Source organism: Mya arenaria, chromosome 7 (genome assembly GCF_026914265.1).
Source record: "Mya arenaria isolate MELC-2E11 chromosome 7, ASM2691426v1".
Classification (NCBI taxonomy): domain Eukaryota; kingdom Metazoa; phylum Mollusca; class Bivalvia; order Myida; family Myidae; genus Mya; species Mya arenaria.
The window spans coordinates 28,554,392-28,577,697 of NC_069128.1; the positions used below are offsets into that span (position 1 = coordinate 28,554,392).

Consider the following 23,306-nt stretch of genomic DNA (forward strand, 5'->3'; position numbering starts at 1 on the left):
ATTGTAATCCCAGAAATGTAGCTGTGTAGATGTGCCATCAGTAACAACAACGCTTAATATGAGAATAACTCTCTACGTTTTGAGGCCAGTCAGGTATGGAACAGCATCCCCAAGGAAATACGATATACTCAAAATAACATGGAATTTAGATGGTCGATCAGCACCTGGACAGGTCCCACTTGTAAATGCGATATGTAAATATTTTATAATTTAAAAGATAGGAAGAAAATGAGAATAATTAGGTGTCTCAATGAATTTCTATTATCCTATTTCTCCACGGAAAAGGAGTTTTGTTTTCAGTGGGATGGCCTAAGATTTCGCATTCAAATACCAGAAAAGATTTCAGCGGACATTTTGAGTATGAATAAAACAATACCAAACAAATTAACAAGGGCTTATATCTATTCAATGGAAGTTTCAAACTGATATATCATTAAAATCTGCCAAACACACAACTTCGTGTGTGTTTGTTTTAATGTGTTACGATTTGGCATTTTCAATTAAATTTCTTACACAGGGGTATGTGCTGATATTGTCAGGACGGTAGCCGGCCAGAGGTTTGGATGGTTACCTGTAGGTAGGGATTGACCCATTCATAGGAGCAACCATGTCTTCGTACGCTATTGTTGCTTATAATACACACAAAATCTAGTAGTATTTGAGATTAGATGATAATTTAAGTACCAACTCTTAGCAATAATTTCTGAAGATTTTTTTTCTAGCAAGCTGAATTATTACACCATTTTTACCAACCACATATTACTGTTCCATTTTGTCATTCCCATATACAAAATACTACTAACTATTTTGCGATACCTCAACAAAAGGAACCATGTGCGTGTGGCTTGCCCGTACAGACGGGAAAACTGGTTGGTGTTATCACTGATACAGTGTTCTAATCCATTATATATTTTGTATTTAATGAATGAATATTTTAAGAAACAGATTTTGTAAATAATTGTTCCAGTAGTGTACCTATCTTAAATTATATGCTTTTATTTCCAGGTCGTTTATTTCCAGGTCACCCTTCTCTGTTATGTTTTGTTGTATATGTTTGTTATTCATGTCGGAAAAAAAGCTAACTTAGCTTTTTCTTGTAAGCAAATACCCGGAATTAAATAAATATTATTGTATCTTTTTAAAATAATACAAACAAGAAAACACTCACTATTTTGCTGCGTTAAATGTATACGTATTTCCATAATTTATGCACTTGAAAGAACTTACCATTTTACTGTGATACCTCAACAAGAGGAACCATGCGCGTACAGACGGGAAAACTGGTTGATGTTATCACTGATACAGTGTTTAAATGTTCTAATCCATTATATATTTTGTATTTTAATGCAAGAATATATTAGGAAACATATTTTGTAAATAATTGTTCAAATAGTGTACCTATCTAAAATTATATGCTTTTATTTCCAGGTCGTTTATTTCCATGTCACCACTTCTCTGTTATATTTTGTTATGTATGTTTGTTATTAATGTCGGGAAAAGCTCATTGAGCTGTTTCTTGTTACCCAACATTAAATAAAGATTATTATATCTTTTTAGATAATAAAAACAAAAAAACAAAAAACACTCAAGCGTTGCACTTTATTCATATTTATGTTTCGTGTTTATAGCAAAGCATCAACAGAGCAATACACCAAAAAGAAAATTGCCAAACAATATTAATATACAATTCACATAGTAATAATGGTTGAAAAAAAAACTACATAACATTTCGGTTTAGGTACATCTATTCCACCAATTAACTGAGAGAATTCTGAAATCATTTTAAAAGTACCATCAATACTTAACAAGAACACTAATGCTCGCCTGTTCTTGCTCTTTGCAGTCGAAAAGGGGCATAATCTGAGAGATAAAAAATACAGTCAGATTATTGGGCCTTGATATACATGTGCGTATTATCTCTGACAACATGTGCATCAATATCCCTGACAACATGTGCATCAATATCCCTGACAACATGTGCATCAATATCTCTGACAACATGTGCATCAATATCTCTGACAACATGTGCATCAATATCTCTGACAACATGTGCATCAACTTCAATTATTATACCTCACAGGACTTGTCCATGTAAAATTCTCAAATACATGACACTACCCAATCCGTACTGTAATCCTTTGACAAAATGCTCTCACCGGGTGATACGTTAACGTTACCCAATCATGGGTTTAAAAACACTTGGAATTTCCAATATATACATATAGTAGACAGACGCTTATTAAACAGGTAACAGTCAATTATTTAGCAGGTAAAAGCCAAGCGCTTGAATGTTTGCAGATGAGATCGTCTGTCCGAGTTTGTTTGCTCCCCAGATGTATTCACGATGTGCAATAATTCCAGTCCCATGTTGAGGAGTCACGTGACTTCAAGTGGTTTCACATAGGTCACCAAGGGTCACAAAAGAATAAGAAAGTAAGAAAAAAAGAAATAAGGAATGTGAATTTCTAAATATTTTTTTTTGAATAATTTCAACTTTATGGAATTTTGTAGAATGCAACGCTAAAATGTTGGCAAAGGATTTGAAATATAAGCTAATCTAAAATTATTTACCCGTGTAAAAGCAGAAAATAGCATAGTCTTTTATAGGCGATAATATATTTTCATATTTTTCTTTCAAAAAAGTTATTTAGCAATTAACGTCACTTACTTGTTTGTTAACATCGGTTGTGACCCAGGTGAGAACCATTTGAGGTCACGTGAATCCACACCCTGATTTCTATGTTATCATGTTAAATAAACTCCGTACATCCTTGTGAAAAAAATGACTTTGACCTGTTCAACAAACTTGCAATTTGGCGTTTAATTAATTTCAAAATAAAAATGAAGTCACTCATTATGTGTGTGTTATTTTTTTTTAAATAATAATAAAAGAAATCAGATCCGATAGAAAACATATAAATATTTTCCCTGGAAATGGCAATGCTTCGGTTGTCTTTAACTTTCTAGGGTTAACAGTATATGCTATCACCCTCCGTGGGATCTGATATTTATTTCATATCATCAAGGCCAACGACGACACAAAGGCTATGACAATAACTTTTTTTTTCTTTGAAAAACACACACGTTATAATGACCCACATACCATAGTATCAGACAAACCATCTTTGATTGTTAGACAATAAAAAGAAGAATATCTGTCAATTAAAGTGCATATTATTTAAAAAAAAGTAGTAGATGCATTCTTAACACCACCAGAAATTACTATCTATCATTTAATTAATTGTATAATTTAAACCCAGAACTTGATGTTGTAATGACATGAACAGACACAATTTTTGTGCAAACTTTGTGAAGAAAAACAGCAGAAATGCAGATAAGTTCATTTATTTCATACCTATTAAATTCCTTCGAAAATATTGCACGATGAAAACAAAGTATGGAAACTAGAAAAAAATATGTATTTAACACTGTGTGTGTACCTTATTCTTTTTCAGTATCACAGAATAGCCTACTGCGCATGTAAAAATCGGCTCCGTGCTATGTACAAGAATTGAGACGCTTTTGTAAAATAATAATTAATAAAAAAAACACACAAAAAACAACAAACATTTAAAGGTATGAAATAAAAGAAATACTATGCAATTCGGATAATCTGTGGGATTGTATCACTTCTTGTTGCTCGAGTCAATGTACTTTGGTCTCGTGCAATATGCTCTTAACACAAGCATCTTGGAGTGATGCAACCTCACAGATTCACCTTCTTACATAATATGCCCTATTTACATGTGTACTGAGTTTATTACTCAGTATTCACTTCTTAATAATTTATAGTTCAATGCTAGCGCGTTATATGCAAATTACTCGTAAAATAAGAATATGCAAACTTTAATCATAAAAAATATTACACTTTGTATGAAGTGTAGGAATCTTAAAACATTTTGAGAACTTAAAAAGTTTGCTCCTATAAAGCCTTAAAAATGTTTCCAATTTCACTGCCGAAACCATTCTCATATTAATGGGGTTTTAAACCCACAACCTCTTGGGTATGAGGCAGACACCTATGCCACTAGACCACTGTAACCCTCGTGGAATACCTTGTTTAAAATGAGCTTGCTGCTAGTTTGCTTGCTTATTTATTTAGTACTACACAACATTGCTTCAGCTGACATGACAGAATAAGCTTAAAGGTGAAAGTAATTTAAGAAAACGAACTTGGCATAAAACATGAACAAAGAAGCTCCAGAAATGATCATGTAATGACAAAACCATGTCAGATAATAGCAGAAATTAATCTGATGAGCTAAACAAATGTTTGAGGTTACACAAGGAGGTATTATTGTTTTCAGCACTTAAATTGTTGAATAACCTGATTTAAAAAAGACACTAATATACAGTGAATAAGACCTGGCCTTGATATCACAAAAATACTCAAGTCAATTCTCAATCTCAGTCTTAACTAGATTAACCACATAGCATGAAAAGTTACAAACAATCATGTTTTCACACTTATCAAAAGCGCATTCTACCGTAGAATATATTGATAAACCCTATTATTCAAGATTCCTAGGGAAAAATATTCTGCAGCCGAAAATGTATTTGAGCACAATTCATTGTTTTTCAACTCAAAACTCAATTTCTCAAAATTATTATTTGCTCTAGAATTAGTTATCTTTAAAATATTGAGAAAATCTATTTATCAATACATTCTACGAGAAAGTATGTTTTCGAAAATAATAAAACATGGAAGATTTTAAAACACACTTGGCTTTTATGTGGTAACACAAGTTATTTGAAATATGTATTTTTGTGAAGTTGGGGCCAGTAAATTCGTGAGACTTATGTAGCCGAACTTAACTAAGGATGAAAAAGCCATCATTTTTTTTGGTGATTGACAAAATCAATACAATGAGCCAATTGTTCAGAACTTTGTTAAAGTTAACAACACTGTTATTGGCATCGTTGTAACCTTTTAAGTTGATACTGCTCTGAAGTTTGATGGATACACTTGTGACCTACAGTTTTCCTTAAAAGGTTTGCAACAACTCCTTAGAGCTAATCCAGTAAAACATATAACCCACGGGGGGAAGGCAATTATTTAAATAGTATATAGGTGGGTGTCTTTTTTTCCCGCTTATTTGGACCCCGAACGGGTAAATTTGCTTCTGTAGGGGGGTGTCATAATTTAAAAGTGCCTTCCCCCGGGGGTTATATGTTTAAATGGAATAGCCCTTAGCTGTACTTGTTTTGTTTAAATCCATGAGCTCATACTCAAATAGTTTACTTTTAATTGTTAACAATGCTGTTGTTAACTAAAACAAAGTTATGAATGATCGGCCCAATGTTTTACAATTATGACTACAGTATTGAATAAGTTATGAAACTATGCATATAATATATACAAAGAATTTCTCTGAAGAATTCATTTTTGTCTGGTGAATTAAATGTATGAATGTGAATCAGAACAAGAGATTAATAACTTATCTAACAATTTAAAACAATTCTTATACAAAATTGAATGTCCACTTATTATTGTCAGTTTTGTCAATTTAAATCAATGAAAATGCTGAAATGAAAGATATGATCATTTTTGTGTATAAACAATGTGCATCTTCGAAAACTAACAAACATGTACTTTTTACAAGTATGTGCCAAAAATTACATGAAATATAATATTAAGTCAACAATAAAACATATGAACATCACACCAACACTAACTGGCATATATTATACACTGTTGTTCCAATGATTGACAATAAAAAATCAAACAAGTTTGAATATAAATAGTCTGAATCAACTATTGAGAAAATATCCTTAAAAGAATTTGTTCAACAAATTTGAGACCATTTCAGTCCAATTTTTTCCCTTAAATCACACATTCTCATAAAAGAAATACCCCATTTTGTAATTAATAACAAAGCTAAATGAATGGAAAAAAAACAACATTAAAAATATAAGAATATTGAGTCAAAAATATGTAGTTCTAAAAATAATGAAGCCAATCTTAAAATTCAAAGGGTTTCTACATGTATAAGAATATCTGATTATTTACTGATAGTAAATCAGTTTTAGATCTTCAAATAATTGATTTTTTAAAATTGGTCTAATATGTTTACAATTATATATTTATTATAATAATTATTATTATTATTATTATTATTATTTATTTAAATCTTTTAAGTGGCTTTCAAAACATTATTTTTTTTTCATGAATCAATTCTTAATATTCTTTTTTACAATAAAATAGGAAGCACATGTGGTTGATCTTTTTAATTCATACCCAAAGAAAGACAATATTTCTGTTTTCCATATTTATGAATGCTGTATATGCCCTATTTAACACACCGGGACATGTGTCTTTTTGAGAACTTTGCATACCAAAAACGAACCATTTTTCCCAAACAGCAACTTTTTAAAATCCACTAAGTTTGTGTCAAAAACATGAACTATCGATCAATATTTACACAGATTGGTATGTATATGCTTCGATGCAGCAGTATACATACTGTGCAAATCAATAAAATAGTCCAGTAAACACATGGTTTCAGGCAAATTGGTGACTGTAGGAATGCTTTTCATCTGAATAAATTGTATTTAAGGGAGTTTAGGCTATAATAATCCATGTCCAAATAAAGGCCCTGCGGTGCATCTATTTTATAGGGCATGCATGTTTAATAGGACATATACAGTATCTTTGAAAAAATAGACCCACTAAAATACCCCACAAGTTTTTTGAGGGCATGTATGTTAAATAGGACGTGTATGATATCTTAGAATATTCCAAAATACTTGCATTGGGGACTCATGTCATTTTAACTTAATTTGGGTATTATAATTTGTATAGAAATTGAACAAGAATGCTTTAAAAATTGACAGAAAAAAATAAAACATTGTGGTCAAGTTTCTTTAAGAATACACAACTGTTCCATAAAAAAGGTTTCAGATGAAAAGTGAGAACTTAAGGATAAAAAAGTGTAAGGAATAATATAAAAAATATTTCAAAGAAGTATCAGGTCACCCTTATAATTGCTAAAGAATAAAATGTCAAACCATATGAACGATAAGAAAAATAAAACAATTGTAAACAAGACAAGTTTTGGCTTGATAGTAAGAATATTTTAATCAATCTAAAATTTGTCTCTTTCTAATCAATTTACAAAACATGTGCATGTTAAAATATATGTAGACTGGTATAATTATTGCCATTGCAAAATAACCAGCATACAATAAAAGTTTTTTCAAAGACATTCATGTAGGTTTAAAAAATTGAACATATAAAATGCTTGTTAAATTCGATCAAGAGTAGAAAATATACCTTGTAATAATTTTAAACGTCATACTCTTCACTGCCAACCCCAACTTCCCTCCCCCACTTTTTCAGACAATAGCCGATGATATAATTTTAAAGACAACTATTCAAAACTATCATATTTGTGATATTTACATCAACCTTCACATGAAGTTGCTATTATTTCAACAAAACTAATTATCACTGAGTCTATTTCTAGAATATCATTCACAGTTCACTTTAGTTAACTATTACACCTCTGTTAATAATAATGCTTTCCACACCTCTACGAACAGTTACACTATTCCATCCCCGTGAACAATAGCACTATGCTACCCCTGTGAGCAATAACATTATTTCAGCCCTGTGAACAATAAAGCTATTCCAGTCCTGTGAACAATAACCCATTCCACCACTAAGGAACAATAATGCTATTGCACTTCGCTGCGCAAGGCTTTAAAACTTCAGTGAAATAAATGTTTTTCTGCTTTACTCAATAATATACTATTCCATTTTGGTAAACATTAATACTCTTCCACCTCATTGAACAAAAAACCCATTCAACTAATGTGAACAAAAACGATATTCCCCATCAGCGAACGATAACGCTATTCCCTTCAAAGAACCCCATCCAACAATTAAGCTGTTCAACTAAGTTAACATTAATGCTAGTCCAACTTGGTAAAAAATGTTGCCACTCCATTTCGGTGAACAATTTAGCTTTTTTATCTCAGTGAACAATTGCGCGGTTTCATCTCAGTGAACAATTGCGCTGTTTCATCTCAGTGAACAATTAAGCTTTATGTAGTATGGCACAACTTCATTAGCTGATATAAAACTGTGTTACATTTCACATAACACAATAAACTGGCATAAAAAGTTCCAGTAAATTCTATACAGATTGTTTCAAAATTTCAAAAGAATTTCTCCACAAGCTAATAAAAAATTCTTCTGCTAAAAATAATAGACCGGTTTTACATTCTATCTAAAGATTTCACCAGTTCCAGTTAAGATTCAAAGACTGGTTCACAATTACAGATGAGATTTTTTCCCATTCATAGTTGTTGAAATTGCCCAGTCAATAGTTTTCTTTAACAGACTGGTTTTAAACTGCAGTTTAAATGTCTGAATAGTCTGGTTCACAATTCCAGTCAATATTCCATCTATACTGGTTCCAGACTGGTTTCAGTGGCAACTTTCACATCTCCTTGTGTGTTCAGACTGTCCAAAGTCTTCTTGATTCTAAGAGCAGTGAGTCGGGCAGCTGCATTTTGGAACCAACACTCCTTCATTACCCTTGCCATTACCCGTAATCCCTGAAGTAGTGAAAACAACAACTAAAATCAGGGAAATAAAAGAGTAATGGTTAATGCTAGTACTCATGGTCAATTTGTAGTGTGTCTTGTCTCTGGCAACATGTGTACCAAGTTTCATTTGAATATCTCAGACTGTTTTTGGAGTTTAAGGTTTAAGTATTTGCACGTCGACAACAAGAATACCAAGATTATGACAGCAACTCAAATCTTTTAAACATATAAAAAAAATCAGAAAGAAAAAACATGGTTTAGACAGATGGTCATTTGTCAATTAAAGATATATAATAGACCTCTGTTTAATCAGGTTTAAGTGGCTGAAATTACCTACCTGGATTAAGTGGCCACCTGTCTTAAGCAGCCAATTTGATCCTTTCCCAAAGGTGGCCACTTAATACATGTTTAGTAATTAGCATTAGCAATCACAGAATGTGAACAGTTGGCCTAGCAACACTGATTTATACATTTCATGGTCCCAGGTTCTAACTTATTAATAGCTGAAAATGAAGTAAACAGCTTTCACCTCTCTTTTTAGAGAGGATTTAAAGAAATATTTACTACCTCGTGTCCCTGCCACCTATTAGGTATGTCAGGCCGACGTCTGTCAGTGCACACAATCTTTTTCATCTCCTCGAGATATGGATCTGGGGGCACCATGTTATAATATGGTTGCTGGTAGTCTTCATATATACCTGAAATGTACAATTACAGTATATTTGAACTATAATGGGGTAGATCAGGCCAACATTTCTTGATTCACACAATCTTTACACTTCCTTGAGAACTAAATTCATCAATAGATGTGAGTAATATCCCTTTGAAGAGAATTGTAAACAAAAATATTTCCTTCCATTTATTTCCTTCCATTTATTTTTCTATTAAAGCAATTTTGGCCAGAAATTGACACTGACGGTAAGTGATAAAAAACAAAACTCTTTTCCATTTTATAAATCAAATTTAAGTAAATCATTTGACTAATATAAAATAAGTTACTAAAAATTGTTTCACTTGTTGGATATTTTTCCAGAAATAAAGGCCTGGGGCCATGATTACGAATACATGTATGTCTCAAGTCTGAGTCATTTCACAGTATCGCGGTAGCTTAATTCTTTCTAGTGGAGTTTTACTGATGAAATAATCTGAATTTATTACTATTCGTAATTTAACAATAATACACATGATATTTGTTAAACGAATTGAACAAAGACGGTTCCTTGTGTTTTAAATATAGACTAAGTGAATTTCTACATCTGAGTGTAGACATTGGACTGTTACATCAAGGTGTCTAGGGAATGATCAACAGTAGTATTGCGACGTCTTAAATCCCTCCTTGGATAAAAATTGCTTATAGTATTCTTAATAAAATAATTCCCTTGTGCCACTGTATTCAATAAGCAACTAAGATTGAACTTAAAATTTAGGTTAAATACTAGGTGTTTTGATTGGCCTGTATATTTAGCTGACCAATAGGCTGAATGGAATCACTGAGTCATGTCTAAGGATAAGATCAATATTGAATGCTGGCCCTGGTTTAGAATATTCAAATCATAACCTTGTCATTGAAAAAAAAACACTTTTGGGTGAAGAAACCCAAATTATTATACTAATGCTTGGCATGAATTTTATACACAAGCCCTGCAGTACAAATCAAGTGCTGGACTTGTGGGCTTAAGCTTATTTCGGCCTTTGCTTACCTCCAATAGAGCATCTCCTAGCTATTTCCCACAGTACCAGTCCAAATGAGTACACATCCGCCCTCTTGAAAGACTCAAAGTGATTCATGTTAATAGTTTCGTCCAGGACTTCAGGAGGCATATAACGTTTTGTGCCAACTCTGTTGTTTGGGGCAATGTCAACAGCGTCTGTGGCTGAGTCGTGACGTACGGCCAGACCTGAAGAACAACCTCATTGATAACTGTTCAACCTCGTATAAAAACATATTTCATTTCTCAACTCCAAAGCAGCTGTATTAACTTAGTCTCAAACTATGCAAATGCCAAAAATGATGTATGGTTAGGGTCCTTTTCAAAACCAGGTAGGGTAGGTAGGCTTTTTTAGGCTTTACATAAGAACATTATTGTCATCATTGGAGATTGGCATTAAAGTAATCTTTTGTATTAAGCTTTAAAGGTTTTAAACTACAAATTAAAACACACATTTAAAATAAAAAAATAAAAATTCAAACAAACTAAATATTAAAACTGTAGGCACCTTATTCGTAGGTAGGGTTGGTTAACCCTAATCAACTGTTGTTGTTTTTTAGGCCAAAAAAAAAGAAAGCTGGTCTTCAAATTCATGGTGTGGTTTTCAAAGTAAACAGCTACAAGACTTACCCAGGTCAGCAATACAGCACTGGCCATTACTTTTCACCAGAATATTCTTGCTCTTCAAGTCTCTGTGGGCGATGGCTGGCTTGCCTGAATTAACAAAAATCCATGCCTGAAACACTTATTATCATATCAGTAAAATGTCATGGAAGAGATTGATAAAATATCCTATGACCTCATAAGGTAATTTAACGGCTTGTTGCTACTTTTAAAATACATTGTAGAACAACCTATAAAAGCCAAGCACTCTTGGCCTGTGTGCCCATGATTTTCTTTCTTGAAGATGGGATGAGACCACAACAGATGGACAGTCATCTTGATCATGTTTGAGTGCTGACCAGTGTCCAGTTGAGGTAGATCATTATACTGTGTGAAGCTCAGTGAGACCACATACCCTGCGTGCCAATGATTAATGTGTGGAGATGAGCCAAACCACAATGATGAACAGAGCGTTCCTGACCATGGCCTAAGCACTGACCAGTGCCCAGTTGTGGTAGATATAGAGAGGGGCACATTATGAAAACTTACATTGTGAGCCCATGATAACTGAGTGGAGATGAGTCAGACCACATGAGATGGACAGAGATATCTTAACCATGGCCTGAGAACTGACCGGTGTCCCGTTGATGTTGATATATATAGAGAAAAGCTTAATAACACCACTTACCTCTTGTGCCCATGATTTCTGTGTGGAGATGAGCCAGACCACATGAGATTGACAGAGCCATCTTGACCATGGCCTGAGCACTGACCGGTGTCCGGTTGAGGTAGTCATAAAGTGAGCCTTGCTCATGGTGGTCAGTCACTAGCCATAGCTGGGTCCATGTGCCATTGTCTGAAGCAGGGACAATTTTGAGTTGAGAGAATATTATACAAGTTTTAAATAGGATAAGAGCACCAAAAATTAACAGTTACGCTTGTGTGGGATTTTCAGTTAACAAACAGAATTATTATTTGAGCCAGATTTATGGGACATCTGTATTATGTGAATTGTTAATGGTATGGCTCGAGGCAATTATATTAACATGGTGAGTAAATTAGTGCTGCCTCCACCTTTTTTATTTTTCTAAAATAATGGTCCCTTTATACATTAAGTGGTTTTAGAGTTTTATGGACCTATTTATACTATGGAAAAAACAACTCTCCAGAACCAGGTGTCATATAATTATAATGTTTGTAGGCTTCAGTGTTTATCCGGCCCTATTTGGGTCCGAAATTCGACCCTAGACCCCTCCTTTAAAAATATTTTTCCCCTGCCCAGGGCAAAAGAAATCCCCCAAAACCATAATGTGTTTTAAGGGGGAGCATTGATCTCTCAACATTTAGCAATTGTAGCAATACAGTGCCATTCATGAATATTACCAAAAATTTGCTGAATACAAGGTTTGAAAGTCAAAGGGCCCAGCAACTTTTCCCTTATTAAAAAAGTAACAGAAAAACACTTGGCTAGAGAAGCCCTTCAGCTCCAAGAAAACATTTCTTTTCATAAAAAAACGGGTATTAGTACTGCGTTTTGATCCCGGAGGTTGTATTTGACTTAAAGTGATTCTTTGCAGATGCGGATTTCACTAGGCACAAGCCAGGTGATATCATTATATGCAAAAATTTAAGCAAGTCAAATATGACATTCCAGATCAAAAAGCAGTACTAATATGTCTAATAACAGTTTTATATTATTTTTTGAATTACTTAATAAACACATGTTATCATAATAAATGTCATTTACATGATGCACTATTTTGTTCTATGACATCATATTAACATTGCTCAATGATACATTAATAATGTGACGTCAGCAGAGTGGAATATGGCCGTATTGAACTAAAGTGGAATATGGACTACTTTTTTTGCAATATGTATTGTGTGAAGTGGTATTTATGATGGATATATATAATAAACACCTATATATCCTCAAATATAGGAATGATAGTTTTTCGTAACTCCAATCACTCATTGCCACTCAAGAATTGTTTTACTGCTTAACCGAGAAAAAGAAACTGACATTAAAAAAATAAACACCAACCTTTATTATCTGCAGCTATAAAGCCCAAAATATTATCATGTCGAAGCATGACGGTCTGATAGATCTCGGCCTCCCGAAACCATGATCTCTCGTCTCGACTGGAGAATATCTTGACCGCAACGCTCTCCCCCTTCCACTTTCCCATCCAGACCTCACCGTATCGGCCCTTCCCGAGAATCTCAACAAGCTGGATCTGACGGGCGATGGTTCTTTGGACCAGCAGGGGCAGGCCTGAATCACATGTACACAGATGAGAAAGTTTGATTGATAAGTGAACACCATTTAAATGGGAAATATAACATAAGCAAAATGATTGATAAGTTAGAATTATAATGGATATGTACTGTTTTAGAGCATATGAGACTGGTAGTTTTATGTATCTTACATTTTAATATAAAATTATTTCTATACCATATCTGATATATATATTTACATAGCTACCTAATTTAAATCTGATCTTTTTATTTTTCTGTTATGGTGCATAATTCTTTCAGCCTACCTGAGCCAGACCCTGAATAGTCTGTCAACATTTCATTTAGGGAGCTGCAAGCTCAACAAGGGCAGTTATTCAAATAAAACCTTTGGATGAACAAGCCTAACACTAGTTCTTTCACTATTGCAAGTCACCAGCCCTGCTATAAAAGAAATCCAGAATTTGAACAAGTCTGTCAAGTATTTTACCAGTAAAGGGCTTGCAGGCTTGTGCTTATTTTGACCACTGCAGAGAGAGGAGAGGAGTGTCTATGGAGTTCATTCCCCATATATGCCATATTTTTGAAAGGCTCCCAGAGGATTTTTTCAGAATTCCCAGGCATTTGAGTCACAAGCCTGGGGATTTTCATCATCACCACAGATACCATTTCACCATTTTTTACATCCAACATTCAGAAGTGTTTTATTTACACTTCTTAAAGTCACTTATATTTCTATGAGACACTGTGCTTGCTGATAAGTATATGTCATATAGAAATAGGATTAACTTGCATAAAAAATATTTCAAAGAATTATATTTTCATACCATTATAATCCAATTAAAATTCACAGTAGAGAGGGCATTACTTGTAAACATGCTGGTAAAATAAACTCTAAATTTTGCATTGTTTTTTTAAAGTTTTTTTCTTTCCTGAGGATATTTGTCCCCCGCTAAGAGACAGGGGTATGGATAAAATTTTCAGATGAATTTCCCCACGCCAGGGGATATGGCATGTACAATTATCTGTGGTGATACAGAGAGGGTTGATTTTATATTCAATCTTCAACAGCCCAATCTTTATCAACATTCTGAAGCCAAACCCTATGTCAACAATACACACAGGAAGCTCTGGGGCCACCAGGGAGGAGGGTAATGTCTATGGCCATCGGGCAGTATAGGGTTTACCCACTGTACTGACACAGAGAGCACTCATTTTATATATCCAATTCTGGGGCCTATCTATAACGACGTACCTGAGCCAGATCGTGAGTAAACTGTCCACATTTCACGTAGGCAAATCTTGGGGTCACCAGGGAGGAGGGGCTTGGCAATTGGGTTCAACCCCTCTGTACTGATAAAGGGAGGGTATTTTTCATATTCCTCAACGGCCTTATCTATATCAACATTCTTAAGCAAACCCTTATTAATCTGTCAACATTTCATTCAGGAAGTTCTGGAGGCTCCCACGGAGAACAAGCCCAGCATTGGAGTTCACCCCTGTACTTACACAGAATAGTTTCATTTAATATTTGATTTTCTAGGGCCTATCAATATAAACTTAACTGAGCCAGATCCTGAGTAAACGTGTCATCAGTGAGCTCTAGAGGCCATCAGGGAGGAGAGGAGTGTCTATAGAGTTCACCCCCTGTACTTATACAGAGAGGGTTCATTTCATATCCAATTTTCTGGGGCCTATTTGTATCGACATACCTGAGCCCGATCCTGAGTAATCTGTCAACATGTCATTCAGAGAGCCCTGGGGGCCATCTGGGAGGAGGGGAGTGTCGATCGGATTGGCTCTGGGATACATTGAATTCCTCCGACTCTTGTGCCGATGGTACATGACAAAAGCGAACACGAATATGAGACAAAGCAGAATCACTGGCCCGGCAGTGATCGCAACAAGTTCCCAAATGCCGAGTTCTGTTTTACCATTGTCCAGGTCAACTGGAATATTAAAGAACTTGTTTAATCTGTGTACAAGAAATTCTGTATCATCTTTTATCATAATGTAAACCATCGTGACAACAAGAGCTGTCACAGAGACAGCGTGCTTGACTATTCAGCTGTATTTAAGTTAAGAATTGCAAAGTTTTAATGAAACATGCATGGATCACTGTAAAATTAGATTACTGGTACCTGTATTTGCCAAATCATTCCACAAAGTCAATAAAGGGGAATACATATCTAAGGTCAATACATGGTGTTTTTGCTGAGGTAATGACTTAAAGGTGCTTACATGCAAAACTTTAGCCAATGAGTTAGGCTAACAGCGATGCTAGGATTAATAATATATCGCCCCTTATTCTTTTAAGAGTCAAACTTAATAAAATGCTATTAAAATCTTTTTTTGGAAACGTGTTTATTATATTATAAGTTTAAATACCAAAACTTATCACTAAAAAAAGAAAAGGACCGCTAATCCTGACAAGTAGAAACAAAACATTCAATGATTTATCTATGCAATATCCATCATATAAGCTGCATCAAGCAAAATTAGATCTCATAGTAGAAAATACATGTATGTTGTAAGCCAGAAAAATGACATCATAATTTCTAGCTACTGTAAAATCAGATGTCGACACCTATGTTGCTATATGTTTTTCAAAGGACATGGGTACTTTGAAGGTGCTGTATGCTTTTTCTGGTGTAAAACATTCTGTTAAATGACACCACTAAATTCATGAAGTTCTCCACAGCCCTCACACAATGTGCCCTTTTCTCCCTCAACATCCTGTCCCTCTTTCGTACCACCCTGTCCTTTTTGAAACCATGCTTAAACCCTAGTATATGTACAAAGCAGGGTAATTTCCATGTCAGATTTTCTATGACAGAAATGGTCCCATTTGTCCAAAATTGGTGAAAGAATTTTTATTTTAGTGAGATCTTTAACAAGAGATGGATAATGCAGTGAGTAAATTAACAGTATTTGATTCACAATAATATCTTTAATTCAATAAGGCAAAAGATACACGTTACGATGTAGACCATAGTTGACAGTGATATCATAATCCCACGATGCTGTAATTCGATAAAAAAATAAAAGGCGCAAAATAAACAAACTGCAGGCAAGTGTGAGAATGTCTCGCATTTATGTATTTTTTAATGCGAATAAGAAAATTATTATGCGAGAAATCACGATAATCGCTTAATACAATTATCCCTGAAACAAGGATATACCGAACACCTAGCCCTACCTTTTGGTGTAGGTCTTGTATCAACCTCAGGTCGTACACCCATGTTACAGTTATCCTCGTAACAGCAGTTGACCTTCGTCTCAGTACCAGCTATTATCGAGGTCTGACATTCAAAAGGATTGCCGATGGGGACAAGGGAAGCCTTTGCTTTGCAGCTGAGGGGGAAAATTGGGTGTGAAATAATATAATTGTATAGGTACATGTACATGACTCTAAATGGGCACAATATCAGTTGATGCAAATAAAATATAGATCTATGTATGATCATGTTTAACTCATTTGGAAAGCTTATGATTTGTGTACAGATTTAAAAATATAAGCCTTTATAAAAAAAGGCTTTCCCAGAACTTTATGAAAGCGCCAAATATCGCATATATTTTTTAATAACTTTATAATTGATTGATTATTATTCACCAACCTTTATTGTGCACTATTAAAATCATAATAGACATAAAATATCTTCAGAAATCATTATCTCATAATAAACAAGAGTGCAGTCTAGAAAACACCAACGCCTACCTAATTATTTAGTCAAACAAAGGGACATTATTAAAAAAATAATAAAGCTAAAGTTATTTGACTTGGTACTTGCTATTCACTTGCTGTATTATCTCGAGCAACCTGACACTATGTACCAAGTCTTATTTAGATATCTTGAACAATTGCTGAGTTGGGGCTGTGGTAAGTTTTTGCACAATAATACCAACAACTGCAGTCACACAAACCCTTGATAATACAGGTCCACTTTCCTTACCCCCCACCCCACCATCCCATTGTGTTGTGCTGTCTTGCTTAAACTTACCTCTTTAAAAAAACAAAAAAAACACTACATCAAGCAAAACAATGGTACCTAATTGAAATTTTGGACATATAGAGAAAAGATTCTCAACATTTCTGTGATACATGTAAGTATAAATCTAATTATTACATGTATCTCTATTAAGTTTTATGTACAGCGTCTGTCTTTTTTAATGACCCTAGTATATATACGTACATGTATATGGAGAGTTTGTGCCAGAAGTGCGCTTTTGATAAAGACAGCCTTTTTAAATTATGCTAAGCTAAGTGAAAAGCTGCAAATAATACTGGGTAAATTGTGCATTTCATGATGTGCTGATGCTGTTTCAAGGATTTCAAAGGTAATTTGAACAGATTTGTTCTTTTTGGATCAATAGAATATCTTATACTGGGAATGAATAACATATATCTGCAGGGATACACATTGATGTCATTACCTTCAATGGCAGTTATCAAAGTAGGGGAGAGGACTTTGTTACACATTTCCTCATAACAGCAGCTTGTTTTAGTAAGGGAAGCAACTCTTGTATTCTGACACAAATATGGTGCTCCCGGTGTCAGACTTTCACGTTCGTTAATACATCTGTGTTGAAACCAGGCTTTGTTAAGTTCCAATTGTAAACTAATGATTGCATTATTTTAAAGTAAATGTTTTGAGAATTTCTAAAAAAATAATTGTGTTGGAATGAGCCAATTTTGCGTACATGTCTGGTAACAATTGAATTAAGACTGCTGACAAAAAACAAATCACATTTTATATAATTATTTACTTTCAAAATTAATACTATTTAGCAAAAACACATCACAAATGCTTGATTTTTTTGGCATTAAAAAACAGTAAACATGGAAACCTGCAATCTGATCTTTTGTAAGTAGTCTTACATTGTAAATCACTGGTTTGCAGAAATAAATACACATATTGACTGATTCTTAAACAAAAAATAGATATGTATTTGCCTATGATGTACTAAACAAAATCAGGAAAATAATGAGAATTGGTAGTGAAATGAAAATTATTAAGTGCAGCTACAACTTTCAAATGCAACTAAACATATATTTAATGTATTTTCTCTACTTCATCTTCATTAATATATTTAGGTCTGCCACTTATCTATTATCTCACTACACTTCGACATCTGAATTTTCCTTAAAATATATCAATCTAAATAGAAGATGGTACAAATAGTTTATAGACTTTTAACATTTATGCAAAAATGATAACAAGATAATCATACATGTAAACAATGAATTATTGTTGGGCATCAGACATAGGCAATAATTGGTTATCAAGTATTTGTACGTACCCAAACTTGTAATAAGGCTTATCCTCATAAAAGAATATTGAGGCAAAGCAGGCTCCGTCCGTTACACAGGTCTTGTTCTTCGGACAATAGGAGTCTGGGTCTTCGCAGAGACATATCAAGCCTGAAAACAGATCACACAAAATATCACATACTAACAAGATTTAATAAATATAGCTCACTTGGCAGTCTATAAGACAAGAACGCATGCATATGCTGAAAGCTGTTTTTTGGCGGCACAAAACAACCTTATCAGGGCAAAAAAATATTTATTTTTTATTATGGTTGATGATTTGGGGTATCTGGTCAATTTGGCCCACAGTGTTTCAGCTAGGCCTAAACAGCTGGGTGGGGCACCCTGTTGCCATTTTCTAGCACCCTGCTGCCTTTTCACTACAACCTGCTGTGCCCTTTTGTTTGATATAGTCAATTTTCAGTAATAAATATAAAAATAATATACATGTATATACATAATTTTGACCCTAAAGTTAAGATAATAGCTAAGGTATTCATAACAAACTTTTAGTATTCAGGGGTTGACACTAACCATTTTTCCAAGGGATCCGAAGGGACACCAACATTTGAAATCAGGTGTCCCTTCCTGAAATTAGGAGTCCCTTCCATTTTTTACATTTTTCTCATTATTGAGCCTGTTTTAATATTAAATTTAACATACATGTAATTTACTTTTCAATTTGTAATTCAAGTATACACCATATTATGTTTTTAACAGCATGAAATGACAAGTTAGTAGCACAATGTCAGACATATTGTGAACCTCTGGCAATGGCAGAGAGGAAGATTTTGGCCTCAAGTCGGTAGATTAGGTTCAAAAGCGGTAGAATGTCTAAGTCCCTTTTATTTTTAGTCCAGAACAAAGATGAATACAATGTAAACAAAAACTTGATGTTGTTACTATTTTTAGATTTTTCGGAAAATATGCATTAAATAAACATGGTTCTGGGTCTTGTCATGTCATTGCCTTTGATTGAGAAAAAGTAGGATTATTACATCTGGCTTGTGAAAACTAAAGTTTTATACTTAGTGTTTCTGACAGTTTTTACATGTTTTTATTGAATTATTAATACATGTTTAAATAGTTGTTCACATTTTTGGTAACTACAGCTCAAACTGCTAATGGTTGATATATTTTTCGCATGTGTGACGTCACATTTAGTGTATCTAATAAGGGCGAAGAGGGTACTTACACTATTCTGATTAGCTTGTGATGAAAAGTAGTTTCTGACAAATTGAATACAGGTGGATTAAAGGTGCCTATTGTGTGTTTTTTTATCCGTTGAGTTAATATACTAGAATAAGACTGTAATAATAAAAACATTATTTAAATTTTCAGCATTACGAAAAAATTCCTGATAGGAACTTGTTTTTGTATACATTTTAGTGGATCTAGGTGTGAAACGAGCACGACAACAGTGTTCACAAATATGTACACAATGATCATCGTTTGTATATGTCAATTTAGGAAACCTTGTAGCTATTCATGAATGCAAATAAGGTTCACATGCATACGCAATACCCTGCGCGTGTCGATACCCCAGGTGCAAGTTTGTGTACAAAATGAAAAATAAACATTAAACATTGAATAATAATAAAAGTTACTCAGGGTTTCCGCCAGGAATTTCATAAGGCATGTCGGAAGGGGAGGGTTTGGGAGTGGTGTCCCCTCCCAATGTCGATTTTTTTTAATTTTCGTATCCAAAATGGTGCAATTTCCTGCATTTTAAACAAGTTTACAGTTATGTTCCTATGATTTAGAATTACCAACTAAAGTCTGATTAACATTAAAATTATTTGTGAAAAGGTTTAATGGTTTCTCTTCCTTAATTATTGGTATTTCTCAAGTTTTCCGACAATACAATATCGACGATATCGATCGACTCATGTTTCGTTTAGTGCGGGTATTATTTATATTGACACCGTTGACGTCACAGCAAAACGTGTAAAGCACGAACACAAAAGAGAACGGAGCAAAGCGACTGCTCGTGTATTCGTATTTAAAGCTGCAACTGCTAATATTTTTAAAGCCGGGTTGGCTAAATAATAACTTAAAGGGAATGTAATGTGTATTTTCAGATTTATTTATCTTTTTTCCCAAATAAATTAAAAGAACGATAAAATAATCGAAGTTTAATAATAAGCAACACAAAATATAACTTTACACTTTTAAACTAAAGACGGGAACGCGACTCAATTAATTATGACGACATAGCATAACCCTTGTTTATAATAACACAGATATCTTAACACGGTTCTCAATTATAATTTAATAATTGGTTAACAAACGGACTCGGGATTAAGAAACAAAATAAAACGACACATGATTTATGTTACCGAAATCAATTAACACTTATTGTTTACTTTGCGTTCATAGATGATTATAGGGACGAAGGTCGCAATTACGACAGTGGTGTTTTTCACACATTACCATTCTGATAAAGAATAGGAGGAGTTTGGTTAATTGGCACTGTTGAACCTCACCGACACGCCTTCATGCTGTCGTCGATCCTGAATGGCTGATACAAATGTCGTAATAGTCCCGACACGCCTTCTGGCTGTCAGTCAACCGTTGCAACCGTTGTAATCGCAACAAAATCGTGTATTATCAAAACTGATGATAGTTTTGATAAGGATTGTCGCTACGCGGATTAAAGCATGTCGGCATTATTAACGCGTGTCGGTAATTGGCCTTGCCAGCGGAAGGCACGTCGGGCCCGACAAGCCATAAAGGGCTGGCGGAAACCCTGTTACTTACATGTCTCATTAAGAATTTTAACTTTTGATTGTCTTTTTACCATATAGTTGAATTGCAGTACCTTGTTTATGAAGATCTTAAGAAAGTGCGCTGAAAACCCATTTATCTGAAACTGCTTCTCAACCACTATAAAAAATCTGTCCACAATTATTTTGACTACATAAGTACAGGCTTAAATGAGAACATAGAAAAAGCAAGGTCCCATTATTTAATCACAAATCAGTGAAACCAGACATAATATTTTAATTATACTTTGAGGAAGGGGGCGGGGTTAGTGTTTATGAGACGGAGGTACATAAATGTCAAATAATTTCAAATAAATTGACACAACCTGAATTCAATTTTTATTGTAAAGCAAGAACCTAAATCAAAGAAACAAGTTCAACAACTCACCGTGCACTGAATGTGGAAACTGCACACAAAACATAAACACAACAAAACCGATCAGTTTCGCCATGTTGACGATAAAATTTGATAAAACAAAAACAATTAGTGCAACATTGTTATGGTGGACGCCATTTTGTGACCGAACAGGCCATGTTCATCCGATAAAAAAAAGTTCAAAATTTATAATCTCACTGTATTTATAAAACTTTTTTATATAGATTAAACTTTCTGAAACAGCTCTTAAATTTTACATTCTTGTTGTTTTATGATAAGCGGAAGAGGTTGACAGACAAACATTACATCACTAATTGCGCCCTTCTCTTAATTAACCTGACGCGCGGTCCCTAGACTTACCGAAATACGATAATTTACCGAAAGACGGATAAAATTACCGAAAGACGCATGAAAGTTACCGAAAGACGCCTTCTAATGCATTTATTTTATTGTTTTTATATTAATATTATACAAATACATTACCAAACCAAATTTTAGAGAAAAATAATAAAATATAATGATGTAATAGGCAGTTGAAATTTCAGTGTTCGAGATCGAATTCCGCGTGCAGACTCGCCAACCGATTTATGATGATCTCATAATATTCATATAACTAAAACACACTCATAAAAATGAAAAAGTTCATGAAAATATTTACTTATTGTTCAGTTGAATAAAGACAATATGTCAGTGAAATAGTTGTCTCCCTTCGCCAACCGAAAGACGATTTAACGCAGGTAAAAATAACTTATTAGTTGTTGTATTATGAAAATGATTTTGAATTTGTATTCAAATAATAGCATTTATATTCTTATGGAAATGTTAGATCAATATACAGCATTTGAAAGTATTTTGGAATATACTTGAAACATTGCCTTTGAAATAGGTCGAAAATGTCGCTAAAATGATTTTCTTTTAAACTAATCTAGATCTACAGTATAGTTCAGGGCTTTCAAATTTTATTTTTTGTTTATATGAAAATTGAAAAAAGAAGTTTTTAAACAGCGAAGTTCTCATCTTCAGATAAATTAGCTTACTTATGGACAATAATAACCAGACCACACCAAATACACAAAATCAGGCGATGTTTAAAACAACATAATTTTCACCCGGTATATGACACCCCACAAAGTAGCGGCACGTTTTTTGGTGGACAGTTTGGTATTATTGAAAGTGTGTTAATTTGGGTAAACCCTTTTCGGCTCTGTGACACGTGTTGAGTAAATACCATAATAATTACGCATTAAAGGACCGCATTGACAAGACCTTCATGCTTTGTAAAATGCACGTGACAGTTACTTGTTACAAACAACTGTCCGTCAATCGCCGCTGCACTGGTGATCCCCCAATTTTCTAAGGCCCCATGTTCATACACGACCACAGTGATTTTGAAACATATAGTCACTTTTTCCATCACCTGAAGCTCAAGTCAGGAGTCAGTTCCGACAAATTGGTCATTGGAACTGACGATGAAAAGGCCTTGGTCAAGGCAATTGAATCTAGTTTCCCAAATGCTACCCATGTCCTTTGCACTAGACATTTAAAGGAAAATTTAAGCGGCCACGTACGTCAGAAGACTCAGACTAGTCCAAATCCATTGCAGACACTGGAAATGCAGGCTATTATTTCTAATGCACCATGCTAAACCATAAAAAAAAGTATTTTAACTTTAACTGTTTGATTTCAACGATGAAGATATCTACAAAATTAATAATAAATATTGCACATAATAATGAAACATAATTCAATTCGGG

At 34.0% G+C, this 23,306-nt stretch overlaps 1 protein-coding gene across 1 annotated transcript; it reads right to left on the reverse strand.

Moving 5' to 3' along the window:
• Nucleotides 1-1,584: 1,584 nt before the first annotated feature.
• On the reverse strand, nucleotides 1,585-21,696 carry LOC128240365 (TGF-beta receptor type-1-like). The gene is made up of 10 exons (XM_052956990.1): nucleotides 21,565-21,696; nucleotides 18,402-18,522; nucleotides 16,300-16,454; nucleotides 14,813-15,049; nucleotides 12,910-13,140; nucleotides 11,554-11,721; nucleotides 10,893-10,976; nucleotides 10,254-10,451; nucleotides 9,121-9,251; nucleotides 1,585-8,562 (listed from the first exon to the last, which is right to left on the reverse strand). Exons 1-10 carry the CDS (start codon nucleotides 21,626-21,628, stop codon nucleotides 8,410-8,412), a joined length of 1,542 nt encoding a protein of 513 aa, XP_052812950.1. The 5' UTR covers nucleotides 21,629-21,696; the 3' UTR covers nucleotides 1,585-8,409.
• Nucleotides 21,697-23,306: the final 1,610 nt, after the last annotated feature.